We start from the raw sequence: 21,953 nt of genomic DNA on the forward strand, positions 1-21,953 counted from the left end.
GAAATGCACCAAGCCCCTCCTCAGTCCCTCCTCCTTCTCTTGCCCACACACACACACAGCAGCTCTGTCGAGTACTGGCTTGGTATTTCCCATGATGTTTTCTCCAAGACAGAAAGGGAAAAATACATCAGCACAATCAGCCCCAGCTGAGTTGCTCAGCAACACTTCCCAAAAGCGAAGATCCTTGGAGCTGGAAGACAAGGTGGATAAAAATTACCCACCAGGAAAAAAGCCAAACATTAAAAAAAATTAAAATTATATACTCTATATTTATATTTCTTTCAGGCTGCTTATACCTCAGTTGTTTAACCCCCAAGTGCACATGCTGCTTCTGCTGTTTCCTCTTGCCAGCCTTAGAAAAGGGGTTGGATTACACCTCCCTCTTCCCCCCTCCCCTCTCCCACCCCAAAACCTGCATGCTGCAACAGTGCCTCAGACCAGGAACACGGCTGTGGGTGAGCGAGTGTCTTCCTCCAGTTAAGAACAAAGACATTATTTTTTTTATTTACAAAAAAAGGAGAAAAAAGTTTCCACACAAAAGCACTACAATGATAACTCCCTTTGGTAAAAAGTGTAATAAATGTCTCCATCGGTCTGTCTGTCGGTACTAATTCTCAAGCCACCTGGTACTATGGTACACAAGAAGCTAGTACAGTTATGCTAGCACATCAAGCATAATTCCTTTAATTAAAAAAGAAAAAAAAAAAACCAAAACAAAAAGAAAAAAAAAAACCAAAAAAATTGACAATTTGTACATTTATTTACAAAAAAGGAGGGGAACATGTTAAAATCGTGTTGTTCTCTGCTGTGTGTGTGTACGTACGTGTGTGTGAAAAGCTGGTGCATGGCACTAGGAGAGACTAGTAAACAAGCAGGTACAAAAAAAAAAAAAACAAACAACAAAAAAAAAAAACAAAACCAAAAACCCAAAATAAAAATAAAACAGTTCCACTGGCACTAGAAAGGACAGACCGATCTGCACAGGGTGAGTCCAGCCTGGGAGGGAGGGGAGGGAGCGAGAGGAACCCGGGCTGCGCTGCCCCGGCCCGCGCCGGAGCCCGCCGGGAAAGGGGAATCCATCCGGTGGTGACCTGGGGACTTCAGGGACACATCCCAGCAGTCCAGGCACCTGGGGACTTCAGGGACACATCCCAGCAGTCCAGGCACCTGGGGATTTTGGGGACACATCCCAGCAGGCCGATGGTGGAGAGCATCCTGTTCCCCTCCCTCGCCGCTCGGGGCCTCCGGGGAGTCAAAGCCTCAACGCTGCTGGTGTGTACGAGCTCGTGGTGTTTCTCTGGGATGGCTCAGTTCAGAGAAGGGTCCTTCCTGCCCACAAAGGGCCGGCAGCCCACGGCCCCGGGCAGAGATCCACGTCCCCAGCGGGACAGGCTGCACCAGCCACGCACTAGTCAAGTGGCCATGTGACGGAGATGCACAGTGAGGGGAGAAAGGCATCTCCCTCCTTCCCTGGCTGCGCGCACACACACACATCCCCCGGGCTCTTCCTCGCCCCGGGGCACTCCTAGGGTGTCTTGAATATCGTGCCGTATTTGACGCGGTACTTGTTGATGCTGACAAAGTGCAGGGTCTCTGTGTCACAGGTGGTGGTGCAGGGCACCAAGCCCTCCAAGCCTTCACCCATGAGCCACTTGTTTGTCTCGGCTGCCATTTCGCGGGGCACGTGCTCCTTGGTCCATTTGTCCACCCAGGCCTGGAACCGCTGGTGCAGCCGCTTGCTCACCCTTTCGTGGGACTGCAGAGACAGGGAGAGGTGTTAGGAAAAGGCAGCTCTGGCCCCCAAACTGCAGCATAACACCAAGCCTGGCTACTGGGTGACACAGGCAAGGGGATCAAACACACAGGGAATTTGTAATGCAGGCACTGGACTACCAACAGAGGGAAAGCTCTGATGAAGGCTCGCCCAGTCTCCTCTCCAAGCAAATACGTGGTAAAACGAGGTCAGAAATATAGTGAGTCCCTTCTGCATTACCTTCCTCTGCTAGCACCCAGGACCAGGCAATCCTGCTCTTTCCAGCCCTCAGAGTCTGTCCAGAGCCCCTCAAGAGGGCCACAGTCCCAGGAAACAGCAAGTTCAACATGTGTTACACATACTGGGGACACAATTGCTACAGAGAATTAAGACCCAGGCCAGGTCTAACAGGCTCAAGAAGCTCTGACTTAACAGAAACATCAGGAGATGAAGAAGTGTGCACTTTTTTGGGTAAGAGCATCTGCCTAAGGAATGTAAAGTGCAGGACAGATGGTATAAAGCCATGGCTACAGTCACAATTAAAAACAGCCAATATAATTAAACCTCCAGATTAAAACTTACAGATTTTATTATTTGTTTGTTCTTCTCCCAGAGACTGAACTGCTTTGGGGTGTTAACTGCTAAATCCGATAGCTTTGTTTCCAAAATCCAATGTAGCTTCTACAGCTCCCTCAGTTTATTCCAGTAACCGAGGGATAAGCTGCACACTACATATTTAACACTTCAAGAACTTATGCTCAGATTCTCTGTAAAGAGCACTGGCACACAGTATCCTGCTTATAAGCTTACATTTCCTTGAGGTTCGTGCCAGTTGAATGAGATAGATGGAATTCAATCAAAATCCTCAGTATCAGCATGTATCAGTATCACTACGCTGCAATAAAATGCTCTCATCTGATGTGGATGCAAAGTTTAAGAGAATTACTTTACAACTAATGAACTAAAGCCACTACCTGTATCTCATCAGCAAGAAACATTGTAAACAGTTGTTTTATAAACCTAAATACATGACAGAAGTGGATGGAAATATTCCCATAAGATGAAAAAAGGAGAGTGTCAAAGCATCCAGATGACCAGATCAGTTTCCTCCAGTGCAATCCTCCAAAATTTCACCCATCTGGAGTCACAGGCTGTTTTCATTTTGGACAAACCCAAACCTTTACAGCTTCCCAAACAGCTGGAAAGGCAATGCCTCCTCCCTTCCCCTGGGTCCCAGGAAACACCAGCAGCCCACCCCGTTCTCTGGCTGGCTCCTACCTGCTGAGCTCGCAGCAGCGCAGTCCTCCTGTACATGTAATCCTCTGATTTGATCACGTACACCATCTTATAGGAGTTCAGCTTGAATTTACACTCCATCTTGTCCAGGGTCTCTATGTTCTCCACAGACTTCTTACTGTTTCCCTCCTTCCCTTCCTTCTCCTGCTGCTCCCGACCACGCTGACACTTGCGGATCCGCCTCAGATTCCTGCAAACCAGAGAACCCCTCTTGGGATCAGCACTCACCCACCCCTGGGTGTAAGCTCAGCTTAGGCCAGGCTGGACAGGGTCCATGGGAGGTGTGTGCACATGGCAGGGGGTGGAATGAGAGGAGCTCCAAGGGCCTTTCCCAGCACAGGCTGGCCACTCACCTGGGCAGGAAGACGGGTTTCTGGGCCAGGTGCTCGCGGAGCTCGGGGGAGGTAGAGTCGGAGTTGACGTACCGCTCCACGTAGTCAGACCAGCGCTGGAAGCAAGCACAGAGCACACATCAGCCACTGCCCTCCCACCAAACAACTGCAGGGCTTGAGGAGGCTAAGCTGAAAGTCAGAACACAACATGCCTTCTGAAGGCTCTGTGCACCTTATGCCCAAAAAGGCAGGTACAACGGTTCTTTATGTGGCTTTGAGTATTTTCTAATATGAAATAAACCAAGAAGGATTTGCCTGCTCACATCAATGGAAGCTTTAAGGCACATCCTTGATGTTTCTTTGTCTTGTGCTAATGGACCACACCATCACTCAGCTGGACACTCGACCATCACAGTCAGCTCTCTGGACAAGCTGCCCTTACCTCTGCTTCCACAGGGTCATCCGAGTTTTCCTCTTCTGTGTCCAGCAGCTCAATGGTTAACTGAACTTGACCTCTGCTCTGAATGAACATCAGCTACAAAGAAAAAGCAGAAGGAACTTCAGCAAGAGGAGGTATGAAATAGAAACAGACACCTTCACTTCTTCTCACTGGGGCAAAGGGACAATGAAGCAAGTTGGCAGTTTTGGGGGCTTCTTGGGCTCTCAAATTAAGTTTGTGGGCACAGGAAGAGATATTATACACTCAGGCTTTTATCCAAAGTACTTCTCTGGCTCAGAAAGGGCCTGACCACTTCCTGCCTCTTCAGCAAAGGAAGTATGGATTTGATTAGCACGGGTTTATTAGCAATGTATGCAGGCAGCAGTGATTTAATGCCCAGTGAGTAGTGGCAGATCTCCCAACAGTCGACAAAACTGAGACACCAGAGAAACAGGAGAGTTTGAGCTAACAAATCAAAGCAGGGGCAGCCAAGCAGTCAGTATGATACAGCCCAAAGCTGCTGTAAAGCACAGGGGATATTCATTGCTGTTCCAGGAAACATATTCCTCCTTGAAACTTCATGTCTGAGGGGCCCTTACAGAAGCATTAACCTATGTTCCAAAAGCTGGCTGCACGTGCGCTGGTTTTGGCTGGGACGGAGTTAATTTTCTTCACTTTTGGGTGCCTAAACAAGGCTCTTTTTCAAAAGACCAGTGTCTCTCCCTCCTTCAAAGGCACCCCCTCAGCTCCTATTGGTTTTGCACTGCATGCAGAGCCTGGCTTTACCTTGAAGCAGTTCTCCTCGGACATGAGCTGCTCGGCTTTGCGCTGGTAGGCGGCCTCCAGGAGCGTGCGGGAGGACTGGGACGCCAGGAGCCCTCCGGTGGCCCCGTTGCTGTTCTCTGACAGGTACAGGTCTGTCACCTGCACACAGATCTCATCGCTCACGATGTGCTGCAGCTGCAAGCAGGAGCAACAGGGACAAGGGGTTTGTCAGGGAGGCTGCTACACCCCCATCAGAATAGAATAAAGTAAGGGCGCGACAATGGGATTGAGCTCAAGCAAAAAAAAAAAAAATCCCTTAGCTTCTTCCACTTGCAGATGATCTCTGCTGCTATGTGAAAAGCTTACAAGATCTTTAGAAAAATTAGCAGGTGACAAAGCACAAGTACTCAGAGAAAAACTACACACAGAGAACATTCTGATCAGCAGCAGGGGAGGAAGGGCCAGAGCTCCATGACACAGCGTGTCCTCTCCTCACCAAGAGGCTGCTGCTGTGTCTGAGGAGAGGGGTGGGAGGTTTAAGATCAAATCCATATTTTGTGTAAGTGTAAAAATCAAAGGTCTCCCAACTGTCTTCTGAATTCAGTTAATCTCTGGACTGAAGGGCTTCTGAAGAGCAGCTCTACCCTTCTGAAAGAGGAAAGCCCTTTCAAGCTATTCCACTTCCAGCCCCTTGTGTCTGTTTTTGTTCTTTATGCTACAAAAAGGCACAAGAATTTTTCCCTTGCTCACGCATTCTTCCTACCAACCCAATAAAAGGACTGGAGTTTAACAGCCAAAATGAGCTACTCCAGCAGCCAGATAAAAGAGACAAAAGGTTTTTAGAAAAAGCATGCACTCCTACAGCACTGATGGAAAGGAAAGGAACTATTTAGATGTAATTTCTTTGTTTTTTTTTTTTTCAAAGCTAAAGCAAGATTAGCTCTGGACATGCTTTGAATACTTACATCCTAAAAGATATGGAAAACTTTAAAGAGGATATTCTCAATAATTCAAACAGATCAAAAATCACTCTCTATCACTTCTTTCACTTCTTTACTATGAGGGTCAGAGAGCTGGGTAAAGAAATACCTTGAATTTAGCTGAAATTCCCCATGTGGGCATACAACAATGCCTCCAATGTGAGTCTGGAGCAAACAGCCTGCCTGCTGTCCCTGCCCCACCCCACCCAGCCCCCAGGGCGTGCTGCAGGCACCTGTCTGACGATGCTCTGGATCAGCTTGTCCATGGTGAAGGCGATGTAGGCGTGGATGGTGAACATCTCACGCAGCGAGTCCTCGTACTGCGACGAGTCCATGTTCCCGTCCAGCAGGTTGCGCACCATGTCCAGGAAGGCCGGGTAATAATCCTCAACATCAATGTCCACTGCAGCAGGAGAGAAAGGGACACATGGGAACACCATCTCCAGGAAGGGCTGCTGGGATTTTAGGTCCTCAGGTGACCCACATAAGCTGAAGAGTTACTTGAACTTGTCCTTTATGGACATATATCTTAGACATACCTTTTAAGGCCACAGGTATTTTCATAATATTTTGCTTTCTAGCTCTAGCCTCTTCCATGAGCAATTTATTTCTGAAAGGTTTTACTTAGGGAACTTAAGAATACACAAGTGTACAACAATGAAATAACTGCTGCTTATTATCCTTCTGCTAGTGCAAGTCCTATGTTTCCCCATCTTCCCAGGAATAATAAAAGAGAGCCCATGTTAAAGGCTCACAGCTGTCACGTGTCTGAAGACACCAAACACCCTGTCAGCACACTACAAACAGAAATGTTGCAGACAACTTTTATAAAAAATCCTTTCCTTAAGATTTTTCCTCCTGAGAAGTCTCAAGAACAAAATGTAAATAATGATTATCTGCTGCTGTAGAATGCAACAGATAGATCTGTGATTGGTCTCATGTGGTTGTTTGTAATTAATGGCCAATCTCAGCCCAGCTAGCTTAGACACAGAGCCTGAGCCACAAACCTTTGTTATCATTCCTTTCTTTTCTATTCTTAGCTAGCCTTCTGATGAGAACCTCTTCTTCTATTCTTTTAGTACAGTTCTAATGTAATATATATCATAAAATAATAAACCAAACCTTCTAAAACATAAAGTCAGCATTCTCGTCTCTTCCCTCATCCAAGAACCCCTGTGAACACCGTCACACAGAAACACCATTTTCCCCCAGCCTCCCAGCAGAAGTCACTCACTGGGCTCCTTGAGTCGCAGCTGGATGGCAGGACTGTCACTCTTGTCTCGCTTTATGCCCAGCACTTCCCTCTCCCACTCCCGTTCCCGCGTCTCCTCCTCGATCTGCCGCTCGGCCTGGGTGCAGATCCGCAGCAGCCGCAAGCACAGGATCTGGTGCAGCCTCATGAAGATGTACCAGTTGCTGTTGACGTAGAAGAGGTTGTAGACCTCATCCATGCCCCGCAGCTTCTGGGCTGTCGTGTTGTTGAACATCAGCTTGGTTTTGGGAGGGCTGCCCCCAACACCGTTGTGCTTTTTTGCAGCCCCAGTGGCTTCATCCACATCCATTTCCTCCTCTTCTTCCTCCTCCACATCCGAGAGTTCACCTCGCTGAGCAAACAGCAGGTCTGGAATGAAGTGATACATGATCTGCTTGATTTTGTACTTGTCCTCTTTCTGGATTCCTGTCTGCCGCTTCACGTGGTGGATGATGAGAGAGGCAGCATCTTCCAGAATCTGCTTGTCTTCATAGGCTAGTGAGAGGTGTGGGCCTGTGGGGACTCCAGCATTGTCTTCTGAAGCCTGTTCTTGCCTCTGCAAAGGAGAAACAGCATAAAAATCAGCCTAAACAATCCCTCTCCACCACCCAAGAGCCTGCTAGAAACAGATTTCCTCCCTCATCAAGCTGTGAGGAAGAGGAGCCGAAACTGCACTAGCAAAATGCATAAGCTCGAGGGAAGGAAACTACTGGTGACCATCTCACCTCATCATAGATGCTTTCAATCTCATTGAGGAGACTCTTTGACCTTAGGACCTTGGTATCATTCTGCTTGAAGTTGATGCCCTGGTGGTCCAAGGATTTCAGGTAATACTTCTCATTCTGCTCTCGCCAGACTTTATTAAATCCTCTCTGGGCTTCTCGCCACTCTTCCTCTTTCATCTTTAACCTTGGATCAAGAAAACAAAGGTGAGCTAAGAGGTGAGCATATAAGAAAAACCTCAGCTCGTGGTTCTTAGTGAGTGTAGACAAGAGCTGAACTCCCAATGAAATGGGCATGGATCAAAGATCCCACAGAAAGGAGCTTTCCAGGAGGTGCCCCCTCAACACACCCTTCTGGAGAAACCACTCTGGGTTCCTTTCACATTTAGGTAAAACCATGCAGGAACAAAGCAGGAGAGGGAATAAAGGGACAGGGAAGGCAAAAACAGCCCCGGTCTCTCAGAAATCTCCAGAAAGCTCCACCTGTGGAATGAGGGCAGCTTAGTGTGGACAGCCAAACAAAGCATGGACACCTGAGTATCCTGGGAATGCACTCCTGAACCTTGACTCAGCATCCCAAGCAAAGCACCCCTGATTCAGCTGAAGAAGGGCAGGGAAACTGGGACCTTGCAGGTATCCTGGGAAGGCTGCTCTGCCCAGCCCCAGAACTCCAAAACACAGGACCAAGAGCCCCACAGAGATCAAACAGCATGTGCTGCTTACACATCCCCTCGACCTTCCCCAGGGAGTTGCAGCACCCACTTCCTTTTAACCGAGGAAGGGGAAGCTGACAACAGAAACAGGTCTGGGAATCTGAGCATAGCAGAGACAGCAGGATCTGGGCACACACACCCATAGGATTTGGAAAGGGATCACAGTTAGCCCTGGGACAACAGTTCCCTTATCTTACACACAGTGCTGACACCAGGGAAGAAAAAAGCTTAAGAGGACACAACAAGAGCTCTATATCCTTCCAGCTGAGCTGTAAGGATTTTGCTTGAGGAGGGCAATTCCCTCTGGGTGATTATTATGGAATAACCAACTGTCCAGAATACAAATGAATTTTTTAGTTTCACACAAGAATAGAATCATGGAATGGCTTGGTTCAGAAGGGACCTTGCAGATCATCCTGTTCCACCCCCTGCCACGGACAGGGACACTTCCCACTGGACCATGTTGCTCCAAGCCCTGCCCAGCCTTGAACACTTCCAGGGGTTGGGCAGCCACAACCTGTTGCAGACAACTTTTATGGAAAATCCTTTCCTTAGGATTTTTCCTCCTGAGAAGCTGAGAGGCTCAGGAAAAAAATGTAAACAATAATTATCTGCTGCTGTGGAATGCAACAGGTGCATCTGTGATTGGTCTCATAGAGCTGTTTTTAATTAATGGCCAATCACAGTCAGCTGGCTTGGACTCTCTGTCCGAGACAGAAGCTTTTGTTATCATTCTTTCCAATTCTATTCTTAGCTAGCCTTCTGATGATATCCTTTTCTTCTATTCTTTTAGTATAGTTTTAATGCAATATATAAAATAAAATAATAAATCAAGCCTTCTGAAACACGGAGTCAGATCTTCGTCTCTTCCCTCATCCAAGAACCCCTATGAACACAGTCACAACCACCTTTTGGGGTAAATTCACAGCCTTGTGGAGGGCACACTCAGCCACGTTTCCATAAATTTGGAGGGCACAGAGTGCATCATCCTTGTGAGGGGAGCCTGGGGCAGGGTGCTGGGGCAATCAGTACCTTTTCAGCACGATGGGCACAGCCACAGAGGGGTTCTTGCGCAGCCCATCGATGATGTCCGCTGCTTTGTCAGCGTATATCCTCTGGAGAGCCTTGCGGTGGATCACCTCCGAGGTGCCCCCCAGGGTGTTGTCCAGCCGGAATTTGGCCTGCTCCTCCGCAGACAAGCGTGACAGCTTCTTCTGGATTGCCTCGAGAACGCGGATGGTTGCCAGGTTGGTCTCCAAGACAACATCCAGCTGGAGAGAACAGTGCCATTAGCCGCAGCGTTTGAATAGACAAAACATGATACTCGACGGAGGCAAACATTCAAGCGACACGAAACAAGAAGCTGCGCCTGTTTAACAAGGTGTACTCGAGCACTTTGGTGTTCAGCTGCTCTAAAATAATCCAATTACATTTCATCTGCTACCTAAATAATACTGTGGAAGAATTTAAAGGCTACCAGAATGATACAGTTCGGAAATTACATCTTCCAGCTGGGAATAGAACACAATTGACAGTTACTCTACAAAAGGACGTGCCAAATCTGTGCAGATTCAGGTAACTGCCCAGCTAATTTCCATTTCCAGTCAAGATGTCAGTCATTTAAAATCCTGAACATATTGCTTTGCAGATGATTACAGGGGAATGCATGTTCTCATGCACTATGTGGGCAGGAAGAAAAGATGCAGCAATTCCATGCTTGTCCATTCAACAACTTCATGTAGAGCAGGGTGAACTAAATTCTCCACACAAAAGGTGAGGGGCAGGTGTGGCAGCTTAGTGGTTATGCAGCCACTGCTTCTTGCATGAAGAGAAAACAAACTTTTATGCCAAAACCAGGTGGCAGACACAATAAAAGATGCAGAATTAAAGGTATCATTACATCAAACTCATTAACTGTTCACAGAACAGAGCTTTCTGAGACATGAACCAATGAAAGGCAATTTACCTCAAAACGCTCGTCCTCACACCTGTAGATGTGCTCTTCATATTGGGTCTTCTTGGAGCTCACAAATGTGGAATCTTCAGACCAGGATGGGAAGGAGACCCAGGTGTCATTCAAAACCTTTGAGGGAGGCAGAGAGGGAACAAGAGTTGTGGTCAGTGTTCAAGGGGATCACACCTGGCCAACTTCAAGAACAGTCTTCTGATGGGGCAATCTAATTTCCAGCTGGAAAAAGTGTGTGTGCCTTCCAAAGCCCAGCATTCACAGAGCAACCCCAAACAGCCAGAAGCCAAACAGCCAGGCAGCCTGAAAAATTCATAGGCTGGAGCTGTGAGGAAAAACCTTATGGAAAGGGGGAAAACAAAGGTGAAAGGAGCTTTTTCTGCTACTTTGGATTAGTCAGCTGCAACCAGCTGGTTCCCCATGTGTGATTCACCATCAACACTGTATGGTCACCACAGCAGACCTGACTGTTAGACAAGACACAGTTGCTGCCTCCAAATAAGGCTAATTGGAAGTATAAAACCATAACCCAGCATCACCTTTCCTGACAAAACAGCTCAGCACCTGCAGCTTTCAATATAGGAGCAGAACATTAAAAAGCAAGCAAACAAACAACCCAACAACCACCTCAAAGAGGCCAAAGGCATAGAAACAATAATTTTGGCAGGTAGTCTTGAAAACTAGATCCAGTTTCCATAAACTCAAAGCCTGAACAACTGAGTCATTAGATTCTCACAGGAGAAAAGTTTGTAACTGCATCACACAAGAAGCTTTAGAGAGACGTATCAAGACATGGATTAAAAATTCAGCATTTCAGGGAGAAAGAGAGATGCATCTGAGGGAATACGTGGGAGAATCTGTCTACAGAAAACATGATTTTCTTTTAAAGTTGGCTTAGAGACAACTCTGAAAGCAGACTAAGTGAGAATTTAGGTAAAAAGGTGGCAATAATCCTGAATTACATACTACCTTGTAAAGGACCTCTGAGATCACATAAAGATCACACAGAAAACCAGTTCTGTCATCTCCTACTTAAGTTTGCAATCTTAATGTTCCTTTCACAGGTCATACCACATAACACATCATAAACAAGATGTAGGAGCATTAGGTATGTCAGTAATTAACCATCATAACTATTCAGTAGGTTTTTCTCCAGCTGCCTCCCAACACTCTATGCAAACCTTTCACAAACTTCTGCAGAAGAGCTGATGCCAACCATCACAGCCACGTGGGTACCACAACTCCCAGCATAACCCAGTTCCTAGACTGACACCTCAGCCTGTGCAATAACTTCTGGCTATGATCCAGATGTTTATGGGAGTGCCACCAGGAATTCCTGAGCTGTGCTCCCCTGGGGCTGCCACACGCACAGCGGTGATCCTGGGCCAGGATGGTGTGCCCACACATGCCTGGCTGCAGGAGCAGCATGCAGCAGTGCTGGGAAAGCACCTGCCTGACCCCAGCCCCATGCCCACCACCCCCAGGAACCTTTCCAACACAGGGATGCAAACAAAATCCCCCATCCTGCTCTGTTTTGCTCTAAAAAGGCTGGGAAGAGCCTTGCTGTGTGGCACAGCCCCTGCCTTACCTCTTTACACAGTGGAGTCCTCCCCGTGCACTTGGGCTGCTGGTAGCTCTTGGGCAAGGCTCTGTAGCTGGAGCCCAGCCTCTTGCAGGAGGCATAGTCAATCTCCATGGCAATCCCCTCAGTAGCCCGTTCCTTGGGATACGTCTCCATGTGAACAGACTCCTTATATCCCAGGAAGTTTTTAAACCAAGTGAACAGTTCTGGGAATTTCCTAAAATAAAAGGAACAAAGTGAAAAATGAGCTAAACAGAATGCAAACAGTGCTGAGCTGTGAGGCTGAGGCTAGGATTGATTACTACAGAGAATCCTCTAAATTATCAATCTGGTGAGAAGACCCTCTCTGCTCAACCCCACTCCCACAGAGCCTGAACAAATGGGACACAAGCACCTGCTGTTGATCAGGTGGGGATTGCTCTCCTGGCGCAGCTAAGGTGCTTTAGGATTAGTGACCAGCAAGGAGCAGCTGTCAAAGCTTTTGCTACAGGGACAGCACTCATGGCACAGTCACATCTGGGTCTCCCAAACCACCCTGGTACAGAACTCAGGCCAGGCTCCTCGTTGTTTCCCAATGGTTTGAACGTTAAACCAGACCTTTCCTTTCCAGAGGCAGCAAGAAGAAACCCAAAGGCAATTCTGTAACTACACAAAAAGTTTCAGTGCCAAGCAATTGCTTCAACCAACTTCACAGAGCAGCATGAATCACAGAGAAACCTTTGCCTGCAAGGCCGAAGTTTGCCTGTTTGCAGAATTTCCTGAAAAATTTATTTGTCTAAAATACAGCATTTTTTCACATCCTCTTATTTCATGCAAAGCTCCAGCAACAGGATGAACTGAACCTGTTACTAATTGAATCACTAGTTATTAAATCCTTTTTTGTTATATGGCAAAAGACAATGTCCAACCCCAGAATAAAAACCCCCCTGTATTTTATCTTTCCCTGTAGTTAGCAGCACAGGCAGTAGATGGGAAAAGTACAGAATTTTCCTGTCAAATATTGCACCTTTTTTACCTAAAGTCAGGCATTCTGCTGATGCCTGGCTAATTCCAGTGGACCTACAGAGTGAGTGGAAGCTCCTTAGGGCAGTTTCTCTGCACAGTAGCTACTGTAATGGGGTCCTGAACCCAATTTATGTTGCTACTGCCTTCTCCCTTGGAACCAGGAATTCAGTGCCCAGGTAAAAGAAACACTGAAATCCTGCTGCCCAAAGTAGATGAGAGGACATCTGTTGGTTTTAAGCAATTAATAGAGCTGTTCTATACACTGCTGACAATCATGAAAATCATAAATTCCTGCAAGTACAGATTACTTACAGGAATTATGATTTCCATGATTTAAAGTACAGAGTTCCTCTTAACATTTTTGATTTTGTGACAGAATTCAGCTGCTTTTTGGAAACTTTAGTGAGCTATATCAGCACTCTGCTTTTTTGGGGGGACGTTTCCCTGTGTAATTAGACAGTTGATCTTTTCTCAAATGACATAATTTGAGAATGATTCCAGAGCAACAAACTGCAATAAAACAGGCTGCTAATAATTTTGTTTGCCCTACTGGAAAGGGAAGGCACACAGCAAGCAACACCTGCGCTGCTCCTGCACGCTGCCTGTCAGGACACAGCTGGGAATCTCTCTGGGATAAGGAACAGGAAAGGGCAGTGCAGAAGACCATGAAGGTGAATGTTTCTTTCCTCGCTCCACAAGAGACACAGACCAGGAAAGGGGCTGCACTTACCCCAGGAATGGGGAGACCAGCTGCACGAGCTCGGCCCTGGAGATCACCTCCTGGTTGAAGATGACCAGGCAGCGCAGGAAGTTCTCGTACGCCTCGGTGCTGCGCAGAGCTTTGCGGACCTGAGCCAGAGAGACAAGAGAAGAGGAGCTGTCAGGGTGACACTCAGCATGGGGAGGTCCAGGAGACCTGGGTTTGACACTGTGTTTCCCACCAAGGCACACAAATCTTTGAGTTTAACAGAGAGAACTCGCCCCGTACACAGGGCCAGACAAACTGGTACTGCTGGAGCCACCCCCACGCTGGGATCCCCTGCAATGTCAGCACTGGGGCATTACTCTAAGAGAGGAGCTGCAAGTGAAGAACTAAATCCTTCAGAGAACCCTCTAACAGCTGGATCACAAAGCACTGGAATCACTGGACATCATCAGTTACAACTGCAGCACCACAAACCCGCCTAGGCTGCTTTTAAACTTCAGAGAGTATTTCAAGCAGGGAGTGGGGGATATGAGACCCATGCCCTGGGTAACACCTCTCCAGCCTCTCCCTGCTTCCAGCTTGGATTGTCACAGACAATCCTCCTTCTGTGACCTCTGTAATCCTCCTTCTGTAACCCTGACCTTCACAAAATGAGAAAGCCAAACTATTCATCCCAACACCACCATCTTTCCCACAAGAACAGCAGGATCTACACATCAGACTGAGATCTATCACTGTTAAGTTATTCATCATTATGGTTATAATTCCACAGCAGGGATTTCTAGGTTTACTCATGTTAACACCTACACATCCTCCAAGCAATAAATTGGTTCCCAGTTACCATTAGGTGGTTCCCATCACGCTGCAGAATTCACCAGACCAGCAGGGAGCAACCAAGACTGTCATCAGTGCGTGAATATTGCTTAAAAGATGGTTTTAACTTCATCCCATACTCCCCTCTGAGCTATAAGGCACTGTATGGACATCTCAGAGAAGACACCAAGGTACCACTTGGAAACATCCCATATCTCCTTTCACTCGATCTGTGTGCTAAACCAGCAACAGGTAACAACTGTGCAATTAATTAGATTAATCTCTGAGGGGAAATTTAAAAAACCCAACCCAATGTAAATATGAATCAGGTGCTTTGTAAACTGAGCTCCCCCCCTGCAGCCAGCTGGCTGTAGATGGGTACAAGCTGTGCCAACACAGCAAGACACATCATCAGCTGTAGGGGGATCTTATAAAGGGGAAAACCACTTGGAGTGTGGGTTACGGGAAAATAATCCCATTCCCTCAAACAAATTGCCCAGCAGCAGCAGGTGGAAAGCTGGAGAAGGAGTTTTGGGGAAAAGACACATGTAAAAAATGTCATCAATTTAAAAAAAATCAATGTATCTGACTTAGAGGTCGCAGGATACATCTGAGGTTAAGCTGAGAAATGTTATCAGGGTGGTGTAAATCTCACACTTCACTGTGATAAAAATCCAGATGTGTACATAGGAAGGACATACATCAAGGACATGCAACATCTGCATCCTGCCTCTCACCTTCTCGAAGAAGAGAGATTCTGTCCCCACACCATGTTTGCTGGCTTCTGCCAAAGACTGGTCTTTCAAACCAAGCAGCTTTGGTTTCTTCTGTTATCAAAAAAAAAAAAAAAAAAGAAAAGAAAAGTAATTAGACAATTAAAAATAAAAGGTGTGTTCAACAAGCTGGGATAATTTGATTATTTATCATAGGTGAGTGCCAGCTCCCTGACTTCAGCATGTGCTTCCCATTTAAGGAAAGGTGGCTTTTTAAAGAAGAAAAGTCTATTAAAGCATGTGCTACAAGTTAATTTACTGAATGTTAATAAGTAGCATGGCATTCCACATATCTGTAATACATTGTTTCACCCTTTCCTGTAACTAGCTGATTGTTTCAATCACACTACAGCGTATCTTACTTTGATAACTAGTTTGGAAAACTGCCAGAATAGATGATTCTCCTATCACTCATCCAGTTTTGCAAGTCTTACACCTCCCCAGAATGACAATTTTTTTCTCTTTTACATTCTACTGAAAGATGTTTTATTTTCCCCATTCTCAGAAAGGCTGAAAGGTGCTTCCAAAACGTGCTTTATTTTGGTGCCCTCGATTTGAAGAGGAGGAGAAAGGGCAGAAGGGGACTTAAATGGTACAACTATGCCTGCTAATGCTTCTCATGACAAAGGAAGATATACTGGCTTCAAAAAAATCAGGCAAATTTATCCCTCATGCACAAACACGAGGCCACCTGGCCACAGGACAATTTTTGTTGCACTACAAAGCCTCGCTGCTCTCACAAATCACACATCATTTGAAAAGGGCAAACTCTGCTGAGAGAGTAATCATTTATCATTGCATTAAAAGCTTCATCACAGGAAGATAAGCAAACATGACTCTACTGCATCTCCTCCAAGTTCTACTACAACAAAGCTTTCAGGCACACCTTTTCAGCTCATCTTTTCCTACGTGCCTTAGGAACACTTGCTACAAATATTGGGCAAATTTATTCTGTGGCATTACTGAGACTTTTGTCTCCACACTCCATCACTCTCCCTCATTAAACACTGCTATTAAAACTACATCTTTATTAGAAAGTGATGAAAACTCTGTTTCCCCAAGCCATTAAAGTAACTATGTCCCACCCTCAGGAACAGATACCACCATCAGTTCGCAAAAATCAGAGGCCAACACTTGTGCTTGGAAACAAGGACTTCTGAAAAGTTTAAAGACAAACACTATTTTCCATGTTCTCAAGCTGCAGCCTGTGCCACAAAAACCACAAGGACTTGGAAGACACATCCTGCAGGAGCAGCCCAGGCTCTTACCTTCACCGGAGGGGTGGCTCCGGTGCCCGAGTGCCGTCGGATCTGGCAGCCATTCTGGTTGGGTCTCTGCTGCTTGTTGTTGAGCTGTGGCTTCTTCACTGTGCCCCCGTGGTCATTCCTGACTGATTCCACTTTCTCTGCAGTTGTCTTGCTCAACAGCTTGTTCAGAGACAAACCCATAAGACCATTAAGGGCTACGTTCCACACAAAATGTCACTGAATGGGTTGGGTTGGAAGGGACCTTTAAGGTCATTCAGTTCCAACGCCATGCCATGGTCAGGGACACCTCTCACTACTCCAAGTTGCTCAGAGTTCATTCAACCTGCCCTTGAACACCTCCAGGGATGGGGCAGCCACAGCTCCTCAGGGTAGCCTCTGCCATCCTGTCTCACCACCCTCACAGGGAAGAATTTTTTTCTATTATCTAATCTAAACCTACTCTCTTTCAGTTTGAAGCCATTCCCCCTTGTCCTGCCACTCCATGCTCTTGTAAAGAGTCTCTCTCCATCTTTTTTTGAGGCTCTCTTCAGATACTGGAAGGCCACAATTAGGTGACCCCTGAGCCTTCTCTTTTCCAGGGAGAACAATCCTAATTCTCTCAGCCTTTCCTCACAGGAGATGTGCTTCATCCCTCTGATCATTCTGGTGGCCTCTGGACTTGCTCTGACAGATCCATGTCTTTCCTGTGCTGGGGACCCCAAAGCTCATAGCTCTAGATGATCAATGGATTTTACTGCAGTTACAGCCCTTACTTAGAACAGCCTTCTTAGGCAAAGGAATTGCATTTAAAATAAAAGTTATTTAAGAGACAAGTTGTAGCCAGAAAACACAGTCTACCCCGCTGATCTCCTTCCTACAGCCCAGGAAAGCTAGAGCAAAAGCCCATTTTTCTGAACACTGGCTTCATACAGAACAGTCTGCACTAGGTATTTCACCCTGTCTCCAAGGGTACTCACCACAGAGCTGTTGGCATCAGGCAGGAACTGCCCGAATTCTGAGAGCAGATCCTCCTGGTTCTTGAAGAGGCGAGCCACCTGGGCATAGACCTCCTGCTCTGTCAGGGCTGGTGTGTAGTTCCCTCCTGCCTCCTTGGCATTACGCTGCTCTTTCTGCCAGAGGAAAGAGGAGAGGTGTCAGAAGAAAGGATGCACAAACTATTCAAGTGGCAAAGAAAAAACAATGGGAATAATGGAACAGCAAAGGTCTCAGCTTCTTTTATAAAGCATCATACCATATTAATAGTATGACTCATATATTCTAAGTATATATATATATACTACAAATGCATCCTAAATGCCCAACTGGCCCTGGAACAGTAAGACACTGACCAAGGAAGTGTTTTTTTTTGCTTTTAACATAGAGCTACAGCCACATTGCCTCATCCTGACACGTGCTCATAGAAAAACGCCAAACCCAGTTTCTAAACAAGTATTGTAGAGACTTCCAAATAAAGATGATGGATTGAGATCTATTACTTCATCCTGCTATGTAATCTTTTTAACTTGCCAGACTTCTGCTTAGTTCAAGCAGAATTCAAGACCAGCTGGGCAGGGCTTGGAGCAACCTGACCTAACAGAAGGTGCCCCTGCCTATGGCAAAGGGTTGGACTGGATGATCTTTAAGGCCCCTTCCAATCCAAACCAGTCCATGATTACCTGCTGGCCACTGCTAGTACAGCAGAAGACCCAAATTCAAGTTTTGGACAGCCCTCAAAGCAAAGCAAGAGGAAGAACCATACACAGACACAAACTCACATTTCCAACACTCACCTGATACGTATGGAGAATCTCCAGGAAGGCTTTGTAGATGTCTGGCTGTCCCTGGAAGCGGTTTTTGATCTTGTTGACGTAGTTGATGGCGTGGTTGAACTCCACGGGCTGATTGTTCTGCAGGGACGGCGTGGTGCCCAGGGAGATTGTCACGGGCGTGTGCGGCTGCACCGGCGGCGAGCGCGGCGACGCGTACGGCGGGATCGGCGGCGTCTGCTGGCTGGCAGGAGTGTGGGCCTGCAGCTGCGATGGCTGAGGGGAACACAGGCTCTGTTAGGAAGCAGCAGACCCCCCTCACGGTCAGGATAAAGCAATTTTAACCCACTGAGGGATAAATAAATCAATAAATAAAAATAGATAAATATTTAGCGGGCTAGCAGAGATTAAACTGCAACTGTGATGGCTGAGGGGAACACAGGCTCTGTTAGGAAGCAGCAGACCCCCCTCACGGTCAGGATAAAGCAATTTTAACCCACTGAGGGATAAATAAATCAATAAATAAAAATAGATAAATATTTAGCGGGCTAGCAGAGATTAAACTGCAACTGTGATGGCTGAGGGGAACACAGGCTCTGTTAGGATGCAGCAGACCCCCCTCATGGTCAGGATAAAGCAATTTTAATCCACTTACGGATATATCAATAAATAAATAAAAATAGATAAATATTTACTGGCCAGCAAAGACTAAACCATATCACCAAGACAAAATACCTGGGCCATTCAAGCAGTTATTATTATTTTCCTTGCTAACTGCTTTGGACTGAAACCTGACAAGAGACACAAACTACCTCAAAAACTTAACAGAGACAAGATGCATAGATATAGCTGGCTCCCACACAGCCAGTCACTTTGGCACTAGTCAACAATTGTGGGATGAATGGAGGCAATAGCAAAGGAAAACATGAGTTTCTTCAGACAAAAAGCAGGCAGTGAGTAATTATTTTGAATACTCTCGATGGACATTGAACAGCCAGGTGAAAATTTAGTTTTGAGGTGGCATTTGAAATGGAAATGGAAGTACTTATTCCCCTCATGTTTTAAATTTCAAAACTCATATTAAACAGAGTTTTCAGGACTGAGAATTTAAATAACTGTCTTAGGATGGGCATAAATATCGTGTTACAATATCCTGTCCTGCCTTTACCTGCCTGGTAGGGACATCTTACCTCATTGTCTAGCCTGTCCCTCAGGCTCATTTTAAAGCTTCAGCAAGGACAGTTCAACACTTTGCAGGTGTGATAGGGAGAAAACCACTTATCCCATGGTGTTAAGAAGGAGACTGCTACATCTTTACTGAGAGCATGTACCTCTTCAGAAAAAAACCCCTGAAATCTAGCACAGGCAAGTTCATTCTGGAATGATCTGCAGTGTCCAGCTTGGCAAATCTTTTAGCAAATCTTTCAGCATGTTTTTGTTTGCCATTTCTGAGCAGGATGTTGCATGTCCCAACAATGTTTGCCCAGAGATCAGCTAACTGCCACATTTTAAATCCTGCTGCTTTTTAACTGCATGTTACCTCTTCCTTTAGCTTTTCCAGGCCATTGTTATCTAACAGTTTAGGGATTAACCCTTGAAACTTTGGAGATCCCCTCCCTAAATCTTTTTGAACTTTGAGGCTAAAATACATGAAATTTCATCTGGAGTAATCTCCTTGAATGTCTATTATCCTGTTCTATTTCACATAAAATAAATTTTTTGGACAGTAGAATCTGGATTATATCTAAACCAGAGTCAAATTTCCTTTGTTACTCAAAGGTCTCTGTTTTGGACACACACAACCAATACCTACAGGCAACACCATGGTAATTCTGCTAAACTCTTGCACTTTAGATGTTGCCAATAACTCCTGAACCCTTCCAGCTGACAGCTGAACCAGACCCCTCTACAAAAAACATTCAATCTGAAAACAAGACTTCAAGCAATGCAGAAGCCACCAAATAACAAATGAAGGTTTCCTAAAGGCTTAATTGCCTCAAGCATTTGAAATGACTCACACACTTCCACACCAAAGAGAACATCTTTATCACAACCTCTGTTTTATGGGCAATTTTTTGGGACTTTAGGTCTAAGACAACACACACAAAAGCAGGCAGACAGTGTGTGCCCAGTGCTTTAACTAGGAACCTTTTCCCTAGGTTGCTGGATCACTTCTTGAATAATGTGTGTGCCATTTACCAGATGCTCTGACTGTCTTTCAGCTCCCCACTGCCAGCAACAAGGCTTCTCCAAACCCTTAATGTTTTGGAAAGCTTATTTGAATTGCTGTCAAATTAACTTCTACAAGTTTGAAAATGAGAAATGAATCCAGCAGCAGAAGGGGAACACATGAAGGTTCACGAATACTGTGGGAAAGCAGCTGGGAGTTAATTTTTCACCCTCTAGCTGCACACCAGCTTCAGCTGGAGGCAGCAGGGTCTCTGTGCTCTCAGAGCAGGTCACCCAGAGGCCCTCACCTTGCTGATTTTGGCAGGTGTGGGCTGTGGTGCCGGCTGTGCTGGTGTCGGGGTCGACTGCGCCGAAGGCTGCGACGGATGCGGCGGCTGCGGCTGCGGCTGGGGCTGCAGCCCGTGCGTGGGGATCTGGTGAACCTGCCCCGGGGTGGTCACGTTCACCATGTCATTGGTCTGCACCTCAATCTTGTAGCCAGGTGGCAGGAAGGTGTTGAAGCCCATGATGAGGTCAGGGTGGCCCTTGAAGAGCTGCGACACACGGCTGATCACGCCCGGAGTGTCGATGCTGGGCAAGGAATAAGATCACAATGTCACTGTCCCCTGGCACCTTGCACTGGGACAAAGTTCTCCACACAGCAATCTTCCAGTACACTTTTCCTTCCCCTTATCACCTCTAACACATAAAACAATGCAAAACTGAATCCTACAGACTGCTGAACTCAAGAGTGACATTAGCATTATTTTATCAGCCCAGACAGGGCTTTATATCCATGAGATCCAGTCCCAGGTCTGACCATTATTAATGGGCAGACAACCAGATGAATCAGCTGTCAAGGCTGAACTTGTGAACTCCCACTCTAGGCAGAGATTTAGTATAAATGAAGGGATGCATTTCATTTTCAGAAAATAAAGGACACAACTGCTTTTACATCATTGTCCAGGTGTGTTGTTCTGTATACAAAGGACAGAATTCAGCTCCTGCCCTGTGCTCCCATGTCCACACACACTCTGGAAGGAAGAAGCAAATGCAGCTTGTTACCTTTGAGATTTAAATTCCTTCATAATATCCAAGAAGTCATTGTAGACCTGTGGCTGACTACCAAACTGTAGCTTCACCTGGTCAAGGTAAGACAATGCATCCTCCACCTGGAGACAGACCAGACAGGTCATATTAGCAGAGAAGATTTGATTTCACCTCTCATTGTTCTGTAAAACACTCAGCATTTGAAAACACAGCTGTTAGCCCTGAGCCTGGGCAGGGAATTAAGGAGCAAAAAGCTCACGAGCCTGGTTTGTGTACTACCAGCACTGTTTGAATAACAAGTACTCACTCCCCATTCCTGGCCCACAAGATAAACTGTACCAAAAACAAACAAAAAAAAAAAAAAAAAAAAGTCAACACAGATCAGCAGAATTACTCAGATGAAGAAAAAACCCCAAAACCCAACATGATCCAAATCTACCATCACTGAAGTGACTGCTAGGATAAACAGAACTAGACTGAGTATTTTTCCTGCATTCATATGTGGAAATTATTATGGAACTCTAAGAATAAGCAGAAAGTGGAAATGACATATTCAGTGTAGTAGATGTCTGCCAGGTACATGCTTGCACTTCTCTCAAAAAGCCAGACATTTCAGTTCAACAT

The 21,953-nt window shown here is 46.1% G+C and overlaps 1 protein-coding gene across 2 annotated transcripts in view; it reads right to left on the minus strand.

Moving 5' to 3' along the window:
- Window positions 1–477: 477 nt before the first annotated feature.
- Window positions 478–21,953, minus strand: part of SIN3A (SIN3 transcription regulator family member A) — a 32,112-nt gene continuing 10,636 nt past the window's right edge. The window contains exons 4-21 of one of the 2 annotated variants that reach the window (XM_058033212.1): window positions 21,345–21,451; window positions 20,588–20,870; window positions 18,135–18,386; window positions 17,322–17,474; window positions 16,366–16,524; window positions 15,062–15,151; window positions 13,536–13,654; window positions 11,807–12,017; window positions 10,219–10,335; window positions 9,285–9,523; window positions 7,543–7,726; window positions 6,800–7,373; window positions 5,799–5,968; window positions 4,607–4,780; window positions 3,824–3,916; window positions 3,403–3,497; window positions 3,032–3,239; window positions 478–1,756 (exon numbers count right to left, since the gene is read on the minus strand). In XM_058033212.1, coding sequence (XP_057889195.1) covers window positions 1,526–1,756; window positions 3,032–3,239; window positions 3,403–3,497; window positions 3,824–3,916; window positions 4,607–4,780; window positions 5,799–5,968; window positions 6,800–7,373; window positions 7,543–7,726; window positions 9,285–9,523; window positions 10,219–10,335; window positions 11,807–12,017; window positions 13,536–13,654; window positions 15,062–15,151; window positions 16,366–16,524; window positions 17,322–17,474; window positions 18,135–18,386; window positions 20,588–20,870; window positions 21,345–21,451 — 3,459 coding nt within the window. In that variant the 3' untranslated portion in view covers window positions 478–1,525. Of the gene's footprint in view, window positions 1,757–3,031; window positions 3,240–3,402; window positions 3,498–3,823; window positions 3,917–4,606; window positions 4,781–5,798; window positions 5,969–6,799; window positions 7,374–7,542; window positions 7,727–9,284; window positions 9,524–10,218; window positions 10,336–11,806; window positions 12,018–13,535; window positions 13,655–15,061; window positions 15,152–16,365; window positions 16,525–17,321; window positions 17,475–18,134; window positions 18,405–20,587; window positions 20,871–21,344; window positions 21,452–21,953 lie in introns of both variants that reach the window. The other variant, XM_058033211.1, reaches the window with a different exon arrangement.

The sequence above is a fragment of the Melospiza georgiana genome, chromosome 13, assembly GCF_028018845.1.
Source record: "Melospiza georgiana isolate bMelGeo1 chromosome 13, bMelGeo1.pri, whole genome shotgun sequence".
Taxonomy (NCBI): domain Eukaryota; kingdom Metazoa; phylum Chordata; class Aves; order Passeriformes; family Passerellidae; genus Melospiza; species Melospiza georgiana.